The sequence below is a fragment of the Corvus moneduloides genome, chromosome 27 (genome assembly GCF_009650955.1).
Source record: "Corvus moneduloides isolate bCorMon1 chromosome 27, bCorMon1.pri, whole genome shotgun sequence".
Lineage (NCBI taxonomy): Eukaryota > Metazoa > Chordata > Aves > Passeriformes > Corvidae > Corvus > Corvus moneduloides.
This window is the reverse complement of record NC_045502.1, coordinates 4,426,178-4,447,507: the sequence shown is the minus strand read 5'-3', so window position 1 is coordinate 4,447,507 and position 21,330 is coordinate 4,426,178. Positions and strand designations below refer to the sequence as shown.

The window sequence follows — 21,330 nt, the reverse complement described above, 5'->3', positions numbered from 1 at the left end:
AACATGAAGTCTGAGAGAAATAACAGCAGATCTTGGCAGATTGGCATATCTTTAATATATTAAACAAAACATATCTGCTAGAAACATTCTATTCATATAAAAATGCAAAAAGACCCCCTTAAAGGCATTTCTTTGGCATATTTCCCTTCCCTCCCCCCGGATATTGCAGGAAGCTCTGTTGATATGTCATTCGCTTGTAAACAGACAAAACAAAGTGTAATTAAGAATACAAAGCTTTTTCTCTAATACTGTCACAATGCAGCAAGCGATAGAACCATGGCGCATCAGCCAGGCTGGGGAGGCTGCAGGAGCCACAGCAAGGGTTTGAACTGTGTTAAATACCAGGGACAATGAAATATTTAAACATTTAATTGGGCAGAGAAGCCGAGGCAGGCAGGCAGTGGCATGTTAAGCCCAGGGGTGCCCCAGCCCTGTGGGGTGAGTGGTTCCCAGGGGAGACCGATCCCCACTAAGTGCTTTTTCCTCCCCCCCTCGTGGCCCTGCCAGCCCCACGACCCCTTGGAGGTAGCTACATAATTAAACTCATTTGCATGGAGGGGAAACTGAAGCAGAGGAGGCACCAGGCTCCCACCTTCCTCCTGTGCTTTGCTGCAGCCTCTCTGCGGCCTGGCTGCTTTACCTGTGTGCTGGGAAAAAGGAGAGACTTGTTTTTCAGTGGGAACAATAAGTGCTTATCCAGGTTCCAGCCCTTTGCACCATGGGAACTGTCCGAGGAAGGTCCCCAATTCCTTGGCATCATTCTCCTGCATTCCCAGGAATGGTCCCTGCTCCCCAGAATGGTCTCTGCCTTCTTAAGAGCAAGCCTAGGTCTTTTCTGAGCTTGAGCCCCTGGATTAAGGACACAGAGCTGCTCTGGGTCTCTCCCACATCTTGGTTCTTTGGTGCTTTGGCACAGAGGGTCAGTCCTGGCTCCAGCAGCAGCACAGCTCTGCCAGCCCACCCCACTGCATGGCTTGAGCCTCTGAGGGCCTGGGAGCATTTTCTGGCTGTGATTTTAGTGTCTGGAGCCTTTTCTGGCCATTATTTTAGTGTCTGGCATTAAAGCAGTGCAGACAATCGCCTCACCTTGGAGCTGAGGCTCCTCTTACCTTGTGCTTGGCTTTTCGATATGGCTTCAGCACCGCCCAACCCCCAGTGCTGACACGCAGGTAGGAACATTCCAGAGGGAGCAGCTGCTCTCCAGAAGCAGTTTGCTCAGGCTGGGGCTGCGGTGCCTGGACGTAAAGGGCACTTGGAGTGGTCCCTCAGCGGGAATATTGCAGTCGTGGCACGAGTGGGCCCTGGCCCAGCGCCCGCTCCCAGGGCACAGGGGCGGGAGCGGGGCCCTCGCGTCACTTACGGCTCTGTCTATACATATATACATTCAATAATATAGCTTTGAAAAATAGACGTTTCCTCTGTATAATATAAAATAGCATTTAGGATCAATCTCAAGTGACATGCAGGAGTGATTAAAGCACGGCTGCAATTCTGGCTGCTGACGGGCAAGGATTGCCTGGAGCCGCCGGCACCGCGGCGGGAAGCTCGGAGCCTCCTCGGGGAGATGGATCGCGCTGTGCCCGGGGGAGCCGGAGCCGCCGGCCGTGCCGCCCACCCCTGCTAGTGCATGTGGTGATTCCCGCAGCGGTGCCACCGCCATGGCCCGAGCAGCTCCGGCCGCGGCTCCCGCAGGAAAACGCTGCGGCCGTTGGTCCTTCCCCACCTTCACACGGTGGTTTCGCTCTTCCACAGGCCTGTCTTCATGCCGGCCACGCTGTCGGCGCTGGCCAGGTTGATGTCGTACTTGCTGCCCTTGAGGCCGCCGTTGTGGCTGCCCACGTTGAGGGGGTACGAGCGGCGCTTCGCCTCCCTCTCGGCGCTGCCGCCCGGCCGCAGGTTGTCCCGGCTGCCGCTCCTCCGGCGAGCCTCGGCGAAGTCGGGCACCCGCCGCCCGCCGTCGCTGCCCTCCGAGGGGCTGGGCACCGCCTCCCCATCCTGCGCCGCCCGCGGCCCCGCGCGGCCGCCGCTGGCCGGGCTGGTCCTGCCGCTGGGGTAGCTCTCGGAGTGGCTGTTGTGGAGGCTCCCGCTCTCGCTGGACGGGTGGTCCGAGGGGCCCCGCAGCATTTTCAAGCGGTGATGCTTCCCGTCCCGGCACGGCTTAGTTCTGCCCCGGTGGCTCCTGCGGCCGTGGAGGTTGCTGGTGTGCCTGACGGACTTCCCGTCGGCAGGGTCCGGCTCCGGGCAGGGCGCCGGGCGAGCGTCCGCCTGGCTCTGGGCTACCTGCAGGTTGGTGAGCTTGCAGCGGCCTCCGGCAGAGCCGGCGCTGCTGGGCGAGGAGGAGGAGGAGGCGCCGGAGCGAGCGGCGTCTGGGTCGCAGCCGATGAAGACCTGCGAGCCGTCCTCTGGCCCCAGCCCGGGGTGGACGTAGGCCTGCATGGGCAGCGCGTTCCGGTACGACGGGCAGCAGGAGAACCAGGAGCTGAGCACGTCCCGGCGCCGCAGGCAGTGATGGACGAAGATGAAGAGCCCCAGCGCCACGGCGGTGACGCCGTAGAGGCAGCTGAAGACGATGTTCAGGTACCAGCGCTGGGACACGGCCATGGCGCCGAACGTCCACAGGGCCACGTACAGAGCGTGGGTGGCCACCAGTGCCCAGAACTGCACCCGCAGAGAGTAGACACCGTCCCCCTCGGGGCAGGGCGGCCCCGAGTGCAGCGTCACCGAGATGGACCCAGAGTCTGTCAGGAGGTCGCTGGTCCCCCCCAGCCGTGGCGGTGGTTCCAGCGGCTCTGGGATGTCTTTCCGGTGTGAGGGTCGGCACTGGAGGCTGAGCCCGGCACAGAGGAAATAAATCCAGGTGACGAGCAGGATGAAAGCCACGGGGACGTAGAAAGCGCCCAGGCTGGGCCGCCACACCAGCCAGCAGCTGTGCGGGAGGAGAGGGGCTCTGAGGGGTCGTGGTGTGGAGCTGCTTGGCACCCCTGCCCTGATGGCACGGGCTCTGTGGAGCCATGCTCGCTGTCTGGATGATTTTTTCCCAGTATACGGGTAACTCTCGGGAAAAACCTCACCGACCTTTTCCCAAACTTCTCCAGATTCCCAGTGCCACCAGTTCCCCTGCCCCAGCAGAGGGAGGCCACCCATGTGGGAGGAATGAAGGATCAAGCAGCGGCACTTACTAGGGGTTGTTGTCATGGTAGTTTTGGATGTTGACAGCTGCTGTGATCCCACAGATGATGAGGGGGATCCCGCCAGCGATCAGGTAGAACCTGGGGGGGGGGGGTGGAGAAGTGTCACTGCACACCTGGAGCCCGTGGGAGAGTGCAGGATGGGCTTGTCCAGAAGAGCAAGTCCCACCCCAGCCCCTGGAGATCCCCCCCCGGGGCCGGAGCAAGGGCAAGGGGAGTCCATACCGCAGCATGGGTCTGGGGGCTGCCTGGGACGTGTCCCCGTCCGGCTGCTGCGGCGCCTTCCAGGTCACCTCCTTGTAGAGCACTCGGGCTTTCACTGCCATCCAGAGCAGCGTGGAGAGGGACGAGTAGTGCAAGATGATGCCGACCTGCGGGAGGAGGCTTCGGTTGGGGAGGGGATGCTGCAGACATGGCCGTGCCCCCCAGTCCCTGTCCCACAGGACCCCGCGGTGCTGGGCTCTGCCCGGTACCCACGGCCTGGCACACGGCCCGGTAGCCGGTGAGGGTGATGCCTCCTGCGAAGACGGCGGCCGTCATGGCGATGTGGAAGCAGAGGTTAAGCAGCATGTGCCAGCCCTTCCGCGGGATGAGGATGGTGCTGGAAGAGCAAGAGGCACAGTGGGCACCTATGAGCTCCAGCCCGACCCCGGGAGAGCCACGGCTCCCTTCGGCACAAATCCTGCATCTGGGGGGATGCACCAACAGCCTGTCCCTGGCCATGGAGCGTGGCTGGAGGAGGAGATGTACAGGTGCGTGCCTGCACATGGGCGAAGGACCAGGACCCAGGGCACCTGGGGCAGTGCCACTTGCCGGGCAGCACATTCCTGGAGGGTCATCGCCTGAGAACCCATGTCCTAAAGGGCCGTGTCACTGGATGGCCATCCCTGCACACCTTCTCCTGGCTGTTGGCACCTCGGGAGCTCCTCCCGCTGCCCAAAGAGATACCCACCCCAGCACAGCCCGCAGACCCCCACCACAGGCACCGAGATGCTCCCTCACCCGTGGTGGACGATGTAGGTGATGATGGTGGTGAAGAGGCAGAGCAGCAGCACGGCCGTGCAGGTGTACATGGCCGGGTGCAGCACTTCGGCAGCACTTTGTGCCTCGCTGGGGAACCCACTGAGCTCCTGCACAGCACAGCACAGCCCGTCAGACCCCACAGCACCCTCCCTGTGCCCCTGACCCACCCCACCACCCTCCTGCAGCTCCCCCACTCCCCACCGCAGCAACACTCCCACCCTGCTGCTCGCCAGGCACCTACCATGAGCACGGCCACGTTGCTGAGGTGCCGGCAGTGCAGGGAGGTGACATTGGGCTCGCGGGCGGCCAGCTGGCACCCCTCGGCGCTCCAGCCCCCCATGCCTCCCAGCACCTCGAAGTTCCAGTACGCAGCCACGGGGTCCGTGCCCTCCCCGGGGTGTCGCAGGGACACAGCCACTGGCTCTGACAGGTTCCCCACTCCACAGCCATCTGCAGCCACAGAGAAACCTGGTCAGCAGGACAAGTGACGCCCCCAGAGGGGCTGGGCACAGGGGACCCTCCACATCCCACAGGCACACTGCCATCTCCCCATGAGGACCCCGGGGATGCCGCTGCACTGCGGGGGCACCAGCACAATGCCCCAGGGAGCCCCAGAGGGCACCCCCCATGCCGCCCTTACAGGTTCCAGCGTAGATGACGGGGGTGGCCACGCTGCGGCGTTTGCCATCGTCGGCCAGGCGGGAGGAGTTCCCGGTGCTGCAGAAGAGTTTCCCGTTGCGGAAGACCAGCAGCTGGAGCTTGCAGTCGGCCCCCGGCATGGCTGGGACTGGGCTGGCGAAGAGGCTGGGGGGCAGCTGGATGGAGGCCAGGGCGATGCTGTTCTGCGGGTGCACAGTCATTGGTGAGCAGGGGCCAACCCCCAGCCCCCCAACCCCCGGCATTCCTGTACCTTGATGTGGAAGCTGGTCAGGGAGACGTTGGGTCGCCCCGTGGTGCAGCGGAGCCTGAGCTGCTGGTCGGGCATGGGCTCGGCCCCCGGCTCGGCCGACGGGGGACGTCCTGGGGGGACCCCCTCCCGCCGCTGGAATGCCACGCAGCTCAGCCCCACGTAGCTCTCGGGCTTTACCACGTAAGCCTCGAAGGCGATGTTGCGAGAGTTCTGCCAGGCACAGCACCGTGGGGTGGTCATCAGCCCTGGCACGGGCAGAGACCCCCCTGGCATTGCCAGAGACCCCACACCAGCATCCCACCCATTCCTCCCTCTGCATCCTCCCCGTACCCAGCCCCACCCCATGTTCCCCCTCACCACTGCCATGTGCTGGGAGTTGCTGCCCAGTGTGTGGGCTGCGATCCTCTCCAGGGAGCGCACGATGCTGGAGCAGGCCTTCTCCTCCTTCTGAGACATCCACAGGATGTGGTCGTCCACCAGCATGATGTTGCTGGCCATCTCCACAATCACGTCTGTCAGCTGGGGACAGCAAGCGGCTCTGCAAAGAGCTACCGCCGTCCCCCGTGGAAATCTCCCAATTCATGCTTTTCCACCCCAAAAGCACCAGGCTGCACTGGGGCAAGCAGGGGACACCCGCAGTGCTCATTACCTGCTTGATCTGGTCCACGTAGCCAATAAACTTCTCTATCATCTGGGCCACATAGAGAACATCAACCATGTCTGAGAAGTTGGCTGCCTCGGCCGTGTAGACGCGGAGCTGGTGGGCCAGGGTCAGGGCGTTGGAGGCGTTGATGGGCATCTGCGGGGCGGCACGGCCACGGCGGGGCCACGGTCACCGGCTGTGCCCCCTCCGGCCCAGCCGAGCCCCCGGGCCCCCCACTCACCAGCACAAAGGTGTAGAGCACTCGGGTGATGTCGTTGGTGTAGAGGCAGTGGGAGTAGTCGCCCTCCTCCCAGCGCCCGGTGCGGTCGCAGCGCCGCCACGCCTGCTTCTCGCCCGCCGAGCCCGCGCCCGCCGGCCCCGCGGCGAACGGGTGCTGCAGGCAGGGCTGATAGGCCGTGATCCCTGCCAGGGTGCGGGGCCACCTGCGGGCACCAGCGCACAGTGACCGCGGGGCACCCGCCACCAGCAGCCCCGCCCCGAGCCTGCTCCCCCCGTGCGGCCCCTGCGCAGCGCCACCCGCACCCCCTCCGCAAGCCGCCGCCGCCGCCGGGCTCTGGGGACGCTCGTGTGATGCTCCCCCAAAAGCCCCCATTCTCTCCAATCCCGAATCCCACTCGGCTCCGGCAGCGCAGGGGGAAGCAGCGGGCGGGGGGGGGCGGGTACCGCTAATTTAAGCCACATTGACTGTGCCAGTAATTTCTATTCCGTAAGGGCCCCGCCGGGGTTACGGCGGGCGCCCGGAGCCTTTCGTCTCGTGCCAGAGAAATTCCAACACCTCTGCTGCTGGAGCCAGGCTGCGCCGCCGGCACGGGAAGCCCTTCAAAAGCGCCCGCGCTCCCCGCGGCCGATAATCGCTACCAGACGCGCGGTCACCTGCGGCGAGGAGAGGCCCCCGCACGCACCGCTCGCTGTCCATGCGGCACCGGCCACGGGTGTCCCCCCCCGCCACAGCACTTGCGCCACCGCGGTCCCCACCTGAAGTCCCCGCGGTTGTTGGTGACCCGCTCAGCAGGGCAGTAGGATGCGGAGGTCTCCAGCACCACGATCTCCACCTTCTTGCTGACGTTACCCTGGGAGGTGGAGACGGCGCATTCCCACTCGCCGTTGGCGGAGACGTGGATGTTGGAGAGGATGAGCTCGCTGCGGGCAGAGGAGACGGGCTGGCGCGGCGGGGCTACCCCACGGTGATCACCCAAGCTTGGGGGCGTGGGGACACACGCCATGAAGCACCGCAGGTACCCACACTCGGCAGCCCACCCACGGCACTTGGTACCGACAAACCTGTGAGCCCTGTGCCCACGAGTGTCCGTCCCTGTCCCCATCCCCATGTGGTCTCTATTGCCATCCCCATCTCATTTTCATCCCTGTCCCCATCTCATCCCCATCCCATCCCAATCTCTGTCCCCATCTCTATCCCAATTCCATCTCCATCCCAATCTCATTCCCATCCCATTCCCATCCCTATCCCTTACCTGGTGATGAAGGTGCAGTCATGGATGAGGCTCTCCTCCACGATGATGCCCGTCTGCTCATCCTCCTCCACGGGCTCGCGGTTGTGGAACCACCGGATCTGGGTGCTGTTGTCCAGGTACGTGGCCGTGCACTGGAAGGGCAGCCGGTCGCCCTGGAAAACCACCTGGCGCAGCGACGGGATGAGGTGGTGGGTGTGCAGCTCCGGGGCTCCCGCTGCAGGGGACACAGGTGAGCCCGCGCCGCCGCCGCCGCCGCCGCCCCCGCCCCGGCCCCGGCTCACCGCAGCGGAGCTGCCCGTCCCGCGCCCCGCGCAGGGCGATGCCGCGCAGCTGCCGGGGGAACGCGCACGCCGTCCGCTCCGAGATCTGCGCCAGGCGCTCACGGGCCCAGGGCAGCACCCAGCGCAGGTTGCAGTCGCACGTCAGGTACTCGGTGGCAAAGTCCCTGCAAGGGATGGTGTCACGGGGCACCTGCAGGGCTGGGGCACCCACCAGCCCTGAGACCCCCGGCAGGGGCCTCCCTGAGCGCTGAAATCCCAGGGCACCAACTCACACAACTTTAAGGGAGGGGAGCTCGTCAAAAACACCGGGCGGGAGGCTGGAGAAGATGTTTCCGGACATGTTCCTGTGGGACAAGAGAGAAAGATGGCATGGAGGGGGCCAGGGAGCTGCTGGGAGAGGGGACACCTCCCAGGCCCCTTGTTGTGCCCACACACCCCCTCACTGTCAGGAGACAGGGGACAGGGCTGGCCAGGATGTCCCCAGGGAGCTACTTACAGTCGGAGGAGGTTGGGGAGCCCCTGGAAGACGCTGGCACTCAGGCAGCCGATGCGGTTGTTGGAGAGGTCCCTGCAAGGCGAGTGAAGGGGCCATCAGGGCTGGCACTGCCCCACTGTCCCCGTTGTCGTCCCCAGGGCCAGCCCGGTGTGGTCCGAGGGGCTGCACCGGCACTTACAGCCGCTTCAGCTCGGGGAGGCCGAGGAAGGCACCGGGCTGAACTGTGCTGATCAGGTTGTTCTTCAGGTCCCTGTGGGGAGACAGACACAGATCTTGGGGTGCGCTGTGGGGAGCCCCGTCCCCAGGAGACGCAGCACGGGGAGGCCGAGGCCACGAGCACACTCGTTCCACCCCCAGCCCCCGTCTCCTTCCTTGCCCCCCCCCCCCCCCCCCCCCCCCCCCCCCCAGGTACTGCCAACCCCCTGCGAGGGCCTCATTAACACTTTTCCATCCCATTTCTCTCTCGTTATCTCTCCGAGGGATGCAGGGAAGGCGCGAGGCTCCCCGCTGCTCCCGGGGGGATGCCAGCCCCTCGGCACACCCTGGGTGCCCTGCGGAGCACCGAGGGTCCCTGCACGCTGGCACTGGCTGCTGGCATTGGCCCCGCATTGCTTCCAGAACAGCGGTATCCCGGCGGGTTATCTCCTGTTGCGGGATAAGAGCAGGGCTCTGCGGCCCTCGGGAAGCTCGTTTGAGCAATTAGCCTGATCAGGGGCTCGCCTGGCACAGCCGCGCGGGGTGGCTGCCGACAGAACCGGGAGCGCTGGTGGCATCGGCCACTCTGTCCAGCCCCTGGGACCCGAGGCAACTTCTGCTGAGCACCGGCGCTGTCCGGGAGAGGAAATGGGATCCATATGGATCCGTGTTTATTTATAGCAGTCTCCACGGGCTCGTCGCTGGGTCTCCCGCTGCTCTGCCTGCGGCCCTCGGGACACCCCGTGAACCACAGCCCCGCTGGAGGGCCACAAACCAGTGCCCAGGATGGGGAGCGGAGCAGCCTCTTCCAGCAGGCCCGGGGTGCGGGGGGGAGTCCCGCCGGAGAGGCGAGAGGGGCCCCTCAGGGAGAGGAAACGCAGCCGGCATCATCCCGGCCCTTCCCGGCTGATGCAACGGCCCTGCCCACGCCTGCCTTTCCCAGCGTTCCTGACGGACAAACGCAGGTCCTGGCAGCGGCCGGCGGTGCAGGCAGGCGTGCGGGCAGGTGTGCACAGGTGAGCGCCGGTGCTGAAGGAACAGCTCCGCTCACCTGCACCGCCCCCGCCAGCACCCGCCGCACCGACGGCAGTCCCGCTGCCGACATCCACCCCACACACACCCGTCCCGCAAACCCCGCCTGTTTGCGCCAGGAGAGACCATCGGCACCAGCCCCCTGCCCCTCTGCGTGTCCCAAGGACTCCCACGCCCCAGAACACCCCCAGCACACCCTGCCAGCCAAAACGCATCCACTGACAAAACTTGCGGCCCCTGGCTCAGGTCTGGGGGGGTCTGGGTGCTGCAGGGACCACCAGCCGTGGATGGGACCCACCGGGGACCGTGCTGGGGCCCAGGGGTTTGCAGCCAGCCCGGCGCTTGGCCAGGGGCAGCCTTCCTCACTCAAGCACTTCCTCCCGCGGGCCACGGCCGGGGCTGCTGCTGATTTCCGATAAGGCTCCTCTCTTTCTCTGCTCTGCGCATTTGCCTTTGCATTTCCTCCCGTCCCGAGCCCCCTCCTCCCCCAGCCCCGGCGGGGTGAGCTGCAGGCGTGAGAGCCAGCAGTGGCTCAGTGCCACGTGTGCATGGGGACACCCCGCCACCACACGTGCATGGAGACCCCAATGACCACGAGTGCACTGAGATCCCCACTGCAGCAAACCAAGGACCTGAGCCATCCTGATTCACCGCCCAGAGCACGCCTGGCTGCACCCGCTGCAGCCCAGCAGACAGACAGACAGATGGACTGAGTCCATCCTTGTCCCTGCTGTCACCCACCGAGCCTCCTCGCATCTCCCCGGGGCCGTTCCCAAGAGGGGCCCTGCTAATGAGCGCTCGCGGCCGCCGCCGCATACCGTCCCCACTCAGACTCATTAATCTCATTACGCCGCTACAAATCACTGGAGATGCCAAGCCCGAGGGGAGGTGGTCCTTGGGGGCACCGCTGACATCCAGGGAATGGGTTCTCCCCATTATGCTGGGACTCCAAAGCACCCACGGTGGGTAGCCAGGGTGGGTGGGGGCCTTGCCAGCCCCAGGATGAGAAGCGCGGGGCCCCGCAGCCCCCACGGTGTCCCCGCCATGCCAGCACGGGCTCCCCATGGGGCACGTCTGTGCTGCGGCCCCAAACCGACCCGATGAAAACAATTATGGCTCCTGTCGAGGGCAATCAGGCGCGGCACAGTGCAATGTGGCCGGCCGGGGTGGGGGAATGCTGCCCACCCCCCCCCCAGGCCTCCTCTGACCCCGTGGTGAGCAGGAGGTGACCTGGGGCGGTTGCTCTCCCAGGACATGGCGACCTTTAGGGGCACACGGGGGCTGCAGATCCATGGCCCTCCCCAGCTGTGGCCCCCGGCTGCGCCACGACTCGTCCCCTGTGTCCCATGATCCCTCCATGAGGGTGCAGTGCCCGGAGCAGGAGGTGACCCCACACCTCGACCCGTGCTGGGGAGGACTCAGCTGTGTGGGATGGTGTCCCTAAGGTGACTGCTTTTCACTCACCCCAAAAACAGTCCCGTGGGGATTTCCACGGGAGCCCACACAGCGCAGGAATGCGCGAGACCCTCGCAGGGCCATGGCAGGGAACAAAACACCCTCAGTGCCGGTCCCTGTGCCTGCATACCTACATATCAAACCCATATGGGGGCCATAAATCTCCCCTCCTCACAGCTCCCTCCATAGAGATGCCTTTCATGGAGAGATAAGAAAGTTGACTTTGTTCGGGGGGACAATGTCGCTTTTCATACCGGCCCTCACAGAGCGCGGCCCCCCCGGTGCCTCCCGCCCCACGGCAGCTCCCGGGGTCCCTGCGATGCCCGTGGGTGCCAGTGGCAAATTCTGCGCTGTGGTGCTGGTCCTGTTGCAGCACATCAGGAGCCGAAAGTGAGTGATGGTGCTGCCATCCACCGTGGAAGCCCTGTCTGCATCCCACTGCCCTCTACCCTCCTGCCCGACCCTCACTCACAGCTTCTCCAGAGCCCGCAGCCCGAAGAAAGAGCCGTTCTCCAGCACCGTGATCTTGTTGTTGCTCAGCAGCCTGTGGGAAGAGCAGAGGGAGAGGGGCAGCCCCGTTACCTGACCTGTCACAGACCCCCAGCCATGCCCTGGTGACCCAGGAGGGGAGTAAGGACAGGCAGACCCCCACAAGACGCCACTGCCCCGGCGGTGCCACTGCGGTGGTGGCTGTGGAGAACTCCAGGGACAGGCTTGCGTGGCCAGGTGGGAGCATGGAATGCAATGGCCGAGTTGGGACGCAGAAGCTGTGCTGGGATGCTCTGCATGGTCTCCATGCCATGGACCACCTGGACTGACTGCCACGGGATCCCCGTGCTGGCTCCTGGGGCATCACCTTGGTGCAAGGAATTACACGTGCAGGAGATGACCCCCGCCCCAGCACCAAGAGGACACCCCAAGCACCTGCAGCCAGGAGGGGGCCGCCTGCTCCTGATGGTCATGGCATTGTGGCTATCCCAGCAAGGACATTTTATCCCAAAATGAACAGCTTTGCTGGCCAAAGGGCCCCTTGTGGGGTGATGGGAGAGGACGGAGGGCGCCAGCACCCGACGATTCAGCCAGGAGCTCATTAAAGCTCATCAGTGCAATTAGCAGAGCCAGACCCAGCTCCCGGGGACCAGCGTTGGCTCCCCGGAGCTCCCGTACGGCCCCGTGGGCACCGGCGACGCCAGCGCCGGCAAAGCGACCCGGAGACGGAGCGGGGGCAGGCGGCAGCCGGGCCGGGAGGGCATCCTGGAGCCCTGGCCGGGGGGAGCCGCGGGAAAAAAGGGCTCATTGAGGGCCGGGCCGGGGCTGTTTACACACGGGCGGGCTCGGCGGCCGGGCTGAATGGCCGCTGTGTGCTGCAGCCCGGCCCCTCCGGACGCGCTGCCCGCGGAGCCGCCGCCGCGCTCGGTTCGGGGCAGGACCGCGACCGGGACGTGCAGCCCCCCGCAGGCCGGGTGGGAGGGAAGGGCCGGGGTCTGGCAGCGCAGCCCCCGCATCCTGTGCTAATGAGGAGCCGCCACCGGGCACCGGCGCGCCCGCGGGGCCCTCGACCCGGCCGGCGGGGAGCGGAAACGTCCGGCGGCCCCGACAGCTGCAAATTGCTTCCACACGCCGGCGGCCGGAGCTGCCACGGCCAGGGCCATGTCTGACCCTCTCCTCCCTGCCGGGAGCATTCTTTGCCAAGGCTCGGCTCTCCCCAGCAGCGAGCACCGGTGCCGGCTCAGCCCAGGACCCTTCCCAGAGCAGGGGACAGCTTCCAGAGATGTTTCCATCGCTCCTGGCAAAGCCCCAGCAGCCCATGGCGCGCCCCAGTTCCCCGTCACGGCCGTCGGTGGGGGCTGTTGCTCAAGGCCGTGCGGGCCCCAAGGGCTCCAGGAGGTTTTCATTCCAGCGGCAGGAGATTTCACAACCCACAGCACGGGCTGTGCGGGGAGATGCAGCTGTGGCTCCAGCGTGGTGGCAGAGCCGGCAGGGCCGGAGCACCAGACCTGCACCGCACTGGGAACGCGGCCCTCGGCTGACCCCCGGGGACGGTCGCTCTCCTCACAGACCCCCGGCACCATCCGCACCTCTGCCCTAGCACCACAGCTCCAGCCTTAAAAGGCAACGCTCCTGGCTTCCAGCAGGAGCGGCTGCCCCCGTGATCTGCAGCCAGCGACACCGTCCCCGGGGGTACCCCGGCCGAGGGCAAAGCCACCCCTGGAGCCCCTCCAGAAAAAGGCTGGGACCCCGCACGGTTCAGGGCACCCTGAGCTGTGGGTGCTGCCCAGGTCTGTCCTTTCTCAAGGAGAAGAGATCCTTGACTAAAAGGAGGGGTTGGCACAAAAAGGCTGTGCTGACAGTGACAGTTTGCCCAAAACTTTTCTTCCTGGCAGAATTCTTCCTGGGTAGGGATCCTGGCTCTTTTCTTCCCTGTCCCACAGAAGCCATCTGGGTCGCACTCCCCAGTTACAACCCACATCCTCCAACACGGGTTTGTTTTGTTTTCTCTAGTTTCATGGATATTATGTTCCAAATTGTTTTCTATTTGGGTTTTTGGGGGTTTTTTTTGGTTTGTTTTTTTTTTTTTTCTTTTTTTCCCCAGGAAGTTCTCATCAAGCTTCACGGCACTTTCCATTCCCACATGTCCACAGGCAGCAGAACCGTGTGTGGGTCCTTGGCACTGTCCCTTTGCAGGATATTAACTGAGAACCCCCAAAATACAATGGGATCAGTGTGCCCACGAGGTCACCCCAGCCCAGCACACGGGGGTCATGGGCCAGCAGCCCCTGACCCACACTGGGAGCCCAGCTGTCGGCATGTGGGGATGGACCCGGAGCCCCCCACTGCATTTCAAACTCCGAGAGCTGTCCCTGGGAGGAGGGATCAGCCGGGGGGAAGGGGATGGAGGGCTGTAAGCCAAGCTACTGCCCCCAGCTCACCGAGGCCAAGCAGCTGTCGGTGGGCTGGGAGATCCGGGCAGGGGTTGCAGTGGCTTCCCATATGCTCACCGAGCCCCGGGGGTGCAGAGGGGACCCAGTGCCCTCACATCCCACCCATCAGCAGGCTTGGCAGGCCATGGAAACAGAGCTGTGGCCTTTGGAGCTGTTACTCAGCTCCAGCCCCAGGCTGGGACCCCTCAGCTCAGCAAGAGAACCCCCAGTCCAGGCTTGGAGCGATGTGCCTGGAGGGAGGGCTGGGGATCCCTCTCACCAACCCAGCTGTCTCCATGCCACTCCAGAATCCTCCCGCCTGGAACGGCACCTCCATCCTGCCCGGTGCCCTGAGACCCTCCGGCCGCACGGAGCGTGGGTGGGCGGGGGGCTCCTGCCGGGGACAGCCCCGCCACGGGGACAATAATCGGCTAATTGAGCGGTGGCTGGAAAAGTCCCTCTGGACAATGCGGGGATTAAGGACTGGAGCATGAAGTCAAACGGAAACGATGGGGGATGCGTGGTGGGGATGGCAGGGGGAGCCCCAAGGAACACCCTCCCATCCCGGGGGATCTAGGCCTGGAAGGGGTGCAGCATCCGTGCTCCAGGACTGTGGGGGCTTGGAGCCCGCGAGGCTGCCGGCAGGGAGATACAGTTCCCTTCTTCTTCTTCTTCTTCTCCTCTTTTTTCATCTCAAAAAGAGGAGCCAAAAGTGAAAAAAACAAGATTGTTTTTTCAAGCGTGCTGGAATCCACTTGGATAAATAACAGCTCCAGAAACTGGGCTGCTGAAACAATAAACTTCCTCTGGACCCAACCAAAAAAGGACGCGGGGAGACGGTGGCTCCCCAGCCTGGGCAGGGCAGGCAGCGGCGCGGGGGTTCCTGGGGGGGCCGCGGTGGGGGTGGGGGCCCGGCCCGGCTCTGCTCTCCAAGTGCATTAATTCAAAGCATATGCCCGGAGCAGATACGGCACAGGCTGCGCCCCGAGCATGGCTGGCTGCTCTGCACAGGGATTTCGGGAAGAGAAAAGAGGGGCCCCGGGGCTGGCGAGAGGTGCTGAAGGCTCTGGCAATGAGAAAGGTTCTGGAGGTGGCAGTATCACAGGGGGGGCACGCAGCAACCCAGAGGGACCCCACAGAATCCCAGCGGGACTATGCAGCGTCCCAGAGGGACCCACAACATCCCAGGGGGGAACCCACATTCCAGGAAGGACCCCACAGTTCCCAGAAAGAACCTTGCGTTCTGAGGGGAACCCTACAGCGTCCCAGAGGGGACCCCACAGCATCCCGGAGGGGACCTCGCATCTTCCAACCCAATGGGGCTGGAGAACCAAAGACCTGGCAGGGATCCCCCCTCCCTGCTTTGTTTGGGTGCTCAGGGGCTCTTCCCCTCCCTGCGCCATGCCTGGGCGTTTCCTCCAGCCTCACGTCACGCCGGGCTATTTCGGATGGTGAAAATTATTGTTCCAAGCCTCGGCTTTTGTTAGCACAGGAAAAATAAGCCCCGGAGAGAGGGCAAAGCCTCCAGAGCTGGCCTGGGCCGGGATGCTCCGACTCACCAGGCAGCACCACGACCTGCAGCCCCTGGAAAACCCAAACCTGATGGAGCTGCAGCCCAATAAACAACAAATAAAAAGCTGAAGAAGGCTTGAGAAAGGAACCATCTGCAGGGCCCAGGATAGAGCGGCCTTGGAGCGGGGAGTTCAAGTAGAACTGGAAATTGGTCATAAGTCAAAGCCCTCTATTCCCTGCAGACAATCTGTAATTTCAGTGCAATCAAGCTGTGCACATAAATGAGGCCTGTGCTGGGATTCCACATCTGGAAGAGGTTTGGGCTCCCGCCCGTGTGACAGCGGGGCTGGCCGAGGCTCTCCAGCTCTCGTTAGGGATATGGCGCTTTTTCCATCAGGCGATTAGCACAGGGGTCAGCTGGGGGGGGATTAAAGCCTTGTTAATCCCTGTCTGCAGCACCCCAGCACCTCACAGCCACGCTGGAGGGACAGCCCCGAGAGGTGCCAAATCCCCTGGTCCTAACTGGAGCAGGATGTGGGGCTGGGGGCCACACTGCGCCCCAGGCTGCACTGGTGCCAGTCCTGCCAAAACAGCCAGGCCACCTCTCCAGGGCCACGAGTCAGAGCGGGGTGAGAACCCTGTGCACCAAGGCTGGCACCCCTCCTTCCTCCCTGCAGGGAGCTGGGCACAGGAATTAACCTGGGTGTGAACTGGGGCGGGTGTTGGAGGGCACACACTGTGTAACGCCTGCTGGGGCTGCAGGGGGTTGTGAGCATCACCCCCTCCCCACACCCACAGCCATCGCTGGAGATCCCTGCGAGGGCCCAAGGGAAGAGCAAGGAGACACAGCTCCGCTCAGCAGACACTCCCCATCAGACACCAACGTGTCCCCGGGACTCTGGGACCATGGCCGAGCCCAGCAGTGGCTGCAGGGCAGGTCCTGGGGCCACAGGCATCCCTCATCCCTTGTCCTTTGTCCCTCATCCCTGCTCTGCCTGTCCGTGGGCTGCGGTGCCAGCGCGCATTTCTCAGGCGTGGGGGGTAAATGTGCAGCAGCTGCCGCGGAGGCAGCGCAGGATTCCTCAGCACAGGCCTAATAATTAAAGATAAATAAAGCGAGAGTGTGGGAAAAAGCCAAATGAGAGGCGGGATGAGGGAACCACAGGGTGACAGAGCTCCAGCCACTGAAGCTTCTCTGGCCACCTGCCTGTCCCCAGCCACCGCCTGGACAGCTGGACCTGCGGCCGAGCCAGGGTCCCTCCCGCGCTGGCGGCTGCTGGGAAGAGCCTCCCCGGTGCACAGCACTCAGGCACGCCCGATTCCAGGCTGGACCGGATGAGCGCTGGAACACGGCTCTGCTTTGAAGCGTTACTGCCCCAAACACATTTCCTGCAGCACAGGCAACAGCAGTGCCGAGCACCCGGGGGGACAGAGGGGACCTGAGCACGCCGGGGCACAGACAGGACCTGGCACCCCGGGGCACGTGTAGGAGCCCTGCTCAGACCCAGCTCACCCGCAGAATTCAAGATTCGGCTGTCCCCAGCAGGACGTCCCCAAGGCACGTGCAGCCCTTGCCACATTCCCGGGCCCCTCCACTCCCTGCTCGCACCCCAGTGGCTCCAGGAGGCGCTCCCAAAGTCGGAGCCTCTGGTTTTGATTGTTCCATCTGGAAAGGGTTTGGAATAAATCATGTTTACTGCGCGAGAGCAGAGCCAGGGTCACCGCATATTTGTAGGTTTCTGCCTACGCCTGTAGGTTTCATGTCACGTTTTAGTGGGATCGTGTAATGCCCTAATGCTTCTGCACGGTCATCCCGGCCCCTCCGAGGGGGCCCTCGGCACAGTCCCCACTGGGAACAGCTGGGGAGGGCACCGGAGCAGGCATGGGATGGGATGCTTTTCCCAAATGCAAACTGACAAAGGACTAAACATCCCTGCGAGCGTTTGCGCGGGGCTGACATACGAGGAAGGGCCATATGAGGAAAGACACGAAGAGCAAAGCTCACGAGTGTGATGGAGAGCCCAGCTGTCACCTGCCTGAGGCCCCCCAGTGTCCCCCACCGAGGGAAGCCCAGGACACCCCTCAGTGCTGCTGTTCTGGGACAATTTATGCTTTTAATGTGACCGTTGCACTCAGACCCTGCTCACGGCACCATCCTGTAGCCCCGGCGTGCTCCATGCCTGCACTCCTCACGGGGATGCTGGTGCCAGCGGTGTCACCTTCGCTGCCACCATCACCCCAAACCAGAGCAGCGGCAACACGCCCCAGCGGGTTCGAGGATGTGAGAGCAGACAGGACGAGGCAGCCCCCAACCCCAATCCTCTGCAGCGTCCAACCAAACCCACCCGAGGAGGGGAAGGTGGGAGCCACGACCATGGGCAGGCTGGCAGGGGCAGGAAGCACAGCCACCCCGACGGGACAACACTCCGGGTGAAAGCGACGTTCCCCCCGGCTGCAGCGCTGCCAGCCCAGTCTTCAATCCAGATTTTAATTCAAACATCTCCTCTGGAGTTATAAATAAACCCTGCAGCGAGCAGCGCGCGGCTGCCAGCTCCAGCCGAACTCCAACCCCCTGCACGGGGGCCGCGAGGAAGAGGAGCCTTCACGGATCAAGCAGCAGCTTTAGACCCTTTGCACAAACCCCGAACCCATTAACCGCTCCTGAGCGCTGCTCAGTAAATATTTCCAGGGACAACAGTCACTTTCAAACAAAAACAGGCTTCCCAGCACTCAGAAACGCTGCGGAGGGAAGCAGGAGAAGGAGCCCGTTTCCTGGATTTCCAGCTCACGTCCACACCAGCCCCGCGCTGCCGCCGCGCCGTAGGGACAGCGGGGTCCCCTCGGAGTCCAGCGCCACAACACCCCTATAACGCGATTTGAGCCACGTTACGCAGCACCGAGCGACGCTTCCGCTGGTGCAGAGCAGCTTATTGAGAGAAAAAAGTAACTTCGTCGCGCTCCCGACCCCACGGGGCTTCACCCCCAGTCTCCGTGTCCCCGGTCCCCGTGTCCCCGCCAGCATCTGCCCGCCACGGGGCGACCCGGGGATCCCCCGCCGCGCAGCTCCAGCACGGAAAGGGCTCAGCGCGATCCACGCGTGGGTTCTCGTCCCGCTCAGGGGGCCCCGGGGCAGCAGCGCCCGGCCGGGGCGGCGCGGGGCAATGCCGGGCCGGAGGGAGATGCCCGGGGAGACGCCGGGGACTGGGGGATGCCCGGGGCCGGGTGCGATGCCCCTGACGGTGCCGGTCGCGGTACTCACAGCGTGACGGTGCCCTCGGGCAGCAGGCGCGGCTCGGGCGGCACGGGGAGCCCCCCGCCGCTGCAGACCACCCTCCGCCGGGGCGCGCCGGGGCCGCCGCCCGCCTTGGCCCGCTCGGCCGCGCACTTGCAGCCCAGGCTGAGCGCGGGGCAGCTCCGCGCGCCGGCCCCGGGGCCGCTCAGTGCCGCCGCCAGCAGCACCAGCGCCGCCGCCCGCCGCATGGCCCCGGCCCCGGGCCACGGCTACGGGCTCCGGCTCCGCGCCCGCCGCCGCCCCGCTCCCCGGGGCGGCTCCGGCGGCGCCGCCTCCCCCGCTCGCCGCGCTCCGCCGCCGGCCCTGGCACCTCCCCCGGCCCGCCCCGGCCCGCCCCGGCCCCGCCGAGGGCAGCGGCTCGGCCCCCCCGACGGCACCGGCGTGGAGGAGCGGGGGAGACCCACAAGGAGCAGAGCGGGACTGCCGCGGGCAGGGGCCGGAGCCCCGTGGGGTCCCCACGGACCAGAGCTGGGGATCTGCGCTCCCCCCGGAGGGCTCCGGCTGCTCCCCACCCCGGGGCCGAGCTGGAGCCCTGCGTGGGTCAGAGCCCACGCGGTCCACGCGGACAGCCTGCGGTGCCTCGCTGTGACATCCCGGCCGTGACAAGCACAGGGTGCCGTGTCCACAGTGGGGACACACACGCGGGCCCAGCAGATCCTCTGCATACGGGAGTTCTGCGGTCTCCCGCTGCTCCCCGGGACCCCGCGCCGCGGAGGAACTCCCTGCAGAAACTCACACAGTTCACTCCCAGCCTCTGCTCTGCAGTGAGCACTCGTCCCCCTCGGCTTCCCTGTTTGCTTCACTGCTTTTCACACTAAGTTCAATATTTTTCTTCCCGCTCCCCCCTCCCACGTCCCCGCTCCCTCTCGTCTGCCCGGGGCTCGGCTTCTCCGAGGCCACGGCTCGCTGCAGCGTCAAATCAAAAGGGATCAAAAGCCGGCAATGAAGTCTGTGGGACTTCGTACCAGGGAGAGGACAAAAAGGGTCATGGAAGGACAACAAGACCTCGCTGGGAGTGCGGTTTCTCTCCAGGACCAATAGTTCCTGGAGGGGAAAAGAAATTTACTCCTCTCTCCAAATAAATGCAACTCGCCGTGGCAGTGGGCACCGGGGAGCAGAGATGCTGCTCAGCTCGCACTCCAGGCCGCTCCCACGTGTGCTCTTGGTTGGGAGCATAAGAGCCTGGTGCCCTCAGAGCTCCGAGCCCGGGCACCCGCTGCCTCCACCCAGGCAGGGACAAGGACTGTGTCCCCAAGGGCTCTTCCATGGCCAGTCACACCCCCACAGACCTTCCACCTTGGCACGGGGGGTCAGCTGCAGGACCCCAGAGCCCTGGAGACCGGCATCATCCTCGAGTAAAAGAGACAATGAGGTGTCCCACATATTTCCGTCTTTTTACCTCCCCCCTCCCCTTTTTCCACTGAGCAGAATTTTCCCTTTCCGGATCTGTACCCACCGGTCCCGTTGCTTGTGGGGCCGCCCCCGTCCCCCCACACTGTGGAACAGTGCTGCCCCAGGAGCGAGTCCCAGCCCATGACACTCCTGGCTCAAGGAGCCTCTGCAGAAGGGTCTCAGGGACAGGGTGGGATTGTCCTGTGCAGGGCCGAGAGTTGGGCTCAATGATCCTTGTGGGTCGCTTCCAACTCAAAATATTCTCTGATTCTCTGCTGGTCCCAGATCCTGCAGCTGAAGCTGGAAGAGGAACAGGAAACTGCTTGTGTCCAGTATCCGCTCTGAGATCCTGTGAGCATCAGCACAGCACGGAACCCTCCCAAACCCCCGCGTGGTGAGTGGGGCCTCCCGCTTCCAGCACTGCAGAGCAAGAGTGGCTTCCCTCCTTCTGGAGGGGATGAGCCTCCAGCTGGAGCCTGCTGCTCTCCCTGGGCATTCCCACAAGGGAGAAGAGACTCCTTGTCTCAGGCGCTCACAACAGCACCACACAGGGACACCCCAAAATGCATCAGGGTACAGGGCTCAGCCACCTCCTTTCACTGGATGAACCCTAAATTAAGAAATCCTCATCTCCAGGAGCTCCAGTACCAGCACTGGAGTTGCATCCATGACACGCTGAAGCAATCAAACTGCTGTGCCTGCTCTTCAGAATTTTGGTCTCTAAATTCCCTCCAAGAACAGTGAGAACTTTGTCCAAATCAGGATGTGTGGAATACCCTGCTCCAGCCCTGCTTGGAGAAGAGGAGCTCAAGCAACACTTTCCACATGCTTTGAGCCCGATGGAGTTCAGGTTCTTTCAACTGCTTCCAAGCCCCTCTCCATGCTTTTCCAGCCCTGACCCCTCCTGATGCCTCTGGCCCAGGAGACAAAGCAACCCGTTTGAAACTCCATCACCACAGTGCTGGATGCCAAATCCCTGTGTCCCTCCCTCCCACTCAAAGGTAAAAAACCTCCTTAACTACTGCAGGCGCAGGGAAAGACAACAAGCACGAGACTCTCTCAATTCCTTTCACTGGGATCCAATAAAAACCTTGGCAGTGGCCGTCCTTCCTGCCGGAAAGCCGATATCCCAGAAATAAACACACTTTCCACTTTGAAGGGCTGTAGTGGGATCCGCCTCGGCCGAGCTGCTCTGGGTGTCCCGGGCTCCCACCTGCCCGCAGCACCCGGGAGCTGACCCACAGCTCCTGATCTTTGCTGCTTTGGCACTGGTGCTTCGCCGAGGATGAGGATGACCCATTTCCCAGGAGCCAGAGAAGAAGGAGCAGCAGCAGATCACCCTGTCCAACATCATCAACGGGTTTACTCCTCTTAGAGGCAGCCAAGTCTGCCCATGGATGCGCTCCAAGCCCCCAGGAAGTTTTTCACCATAGTGCATGCGAAGTCCTGAGGCTCTGGGGGCTCATCCTGGTCAGCCCACATCCAAGGGCCAGTGTG

At 63.9% G+C, this 21,330-nt stretch overlaps 1 protein-coding gene across 1 annotated transcript; it reads right to left on the bottom strand.

The window, feature by feature from the left end:
- Nucleotides 1-30: 30 nt before the first annotated feature.
- ADGRA2 (adhesion G protein-coupled receptor A2) lies at nt 31-18,629 on the bottom strand. Its single transcript, XM_032091788.1, has 19 exons — nt 18,409-18,629; nt 11,189-11,260; nt 8,213-8,284; nt 8,035-8,106; nt 7,811-7,882; nt 7,539-7,702; nt 7,258-7,471; nt 6,761-6,925; nt 6,006-6,207; nt 5,771-5,920; nt 5,479-5,640; nt 5,122-5,331; nt 4,852-5,053; nt 4,453-4,661; nt 4,191-4,318; nt 3,666-3,789; nt 3,414-3,559; nt 3,180-3,269; nt 31-2,926 (listed from the first exon to the last, which is right to left on the bottom strand). The coding sequence occupies exons 1-19, from the start codon at nt 18,627-18,629 to the stop codon at nt 1,726-1,728; spliced, it is 3,876 nt and encodes a 1,291-aa protein (XP_031947679.1). The 3' UTR covers nt 31-1,725.
- Nucleotides 18,630-21,330: the final 2,701 nt, after the last annotated feature.

Bases quoted from the DNA above. Each gene is read 5' to 3' on its own strand.
- ADGRA2 (XM_032091788.1), bottom strand. From the start codon at position 18,629: ATGCGGCGGGCGGCGGCGCTGGTGCTGCTGGCGGCGGCACTGAGCGGC. The intron at 7,703-7,810 runs GTGAGTTGGTGC...CATCCCTTGCAG, and splicing joins CTCCCCTCCCTTAAAGTTGT to GGACTTTGCCACCGAGTACC. The intron at 5,921-6,005 runs GTGAGTGGGGGG...GCCGCCCCGCAG, and splicing joins TGCTCTACACCTTTGTGCTG to ATGCCCATCAACGCCTCCAA.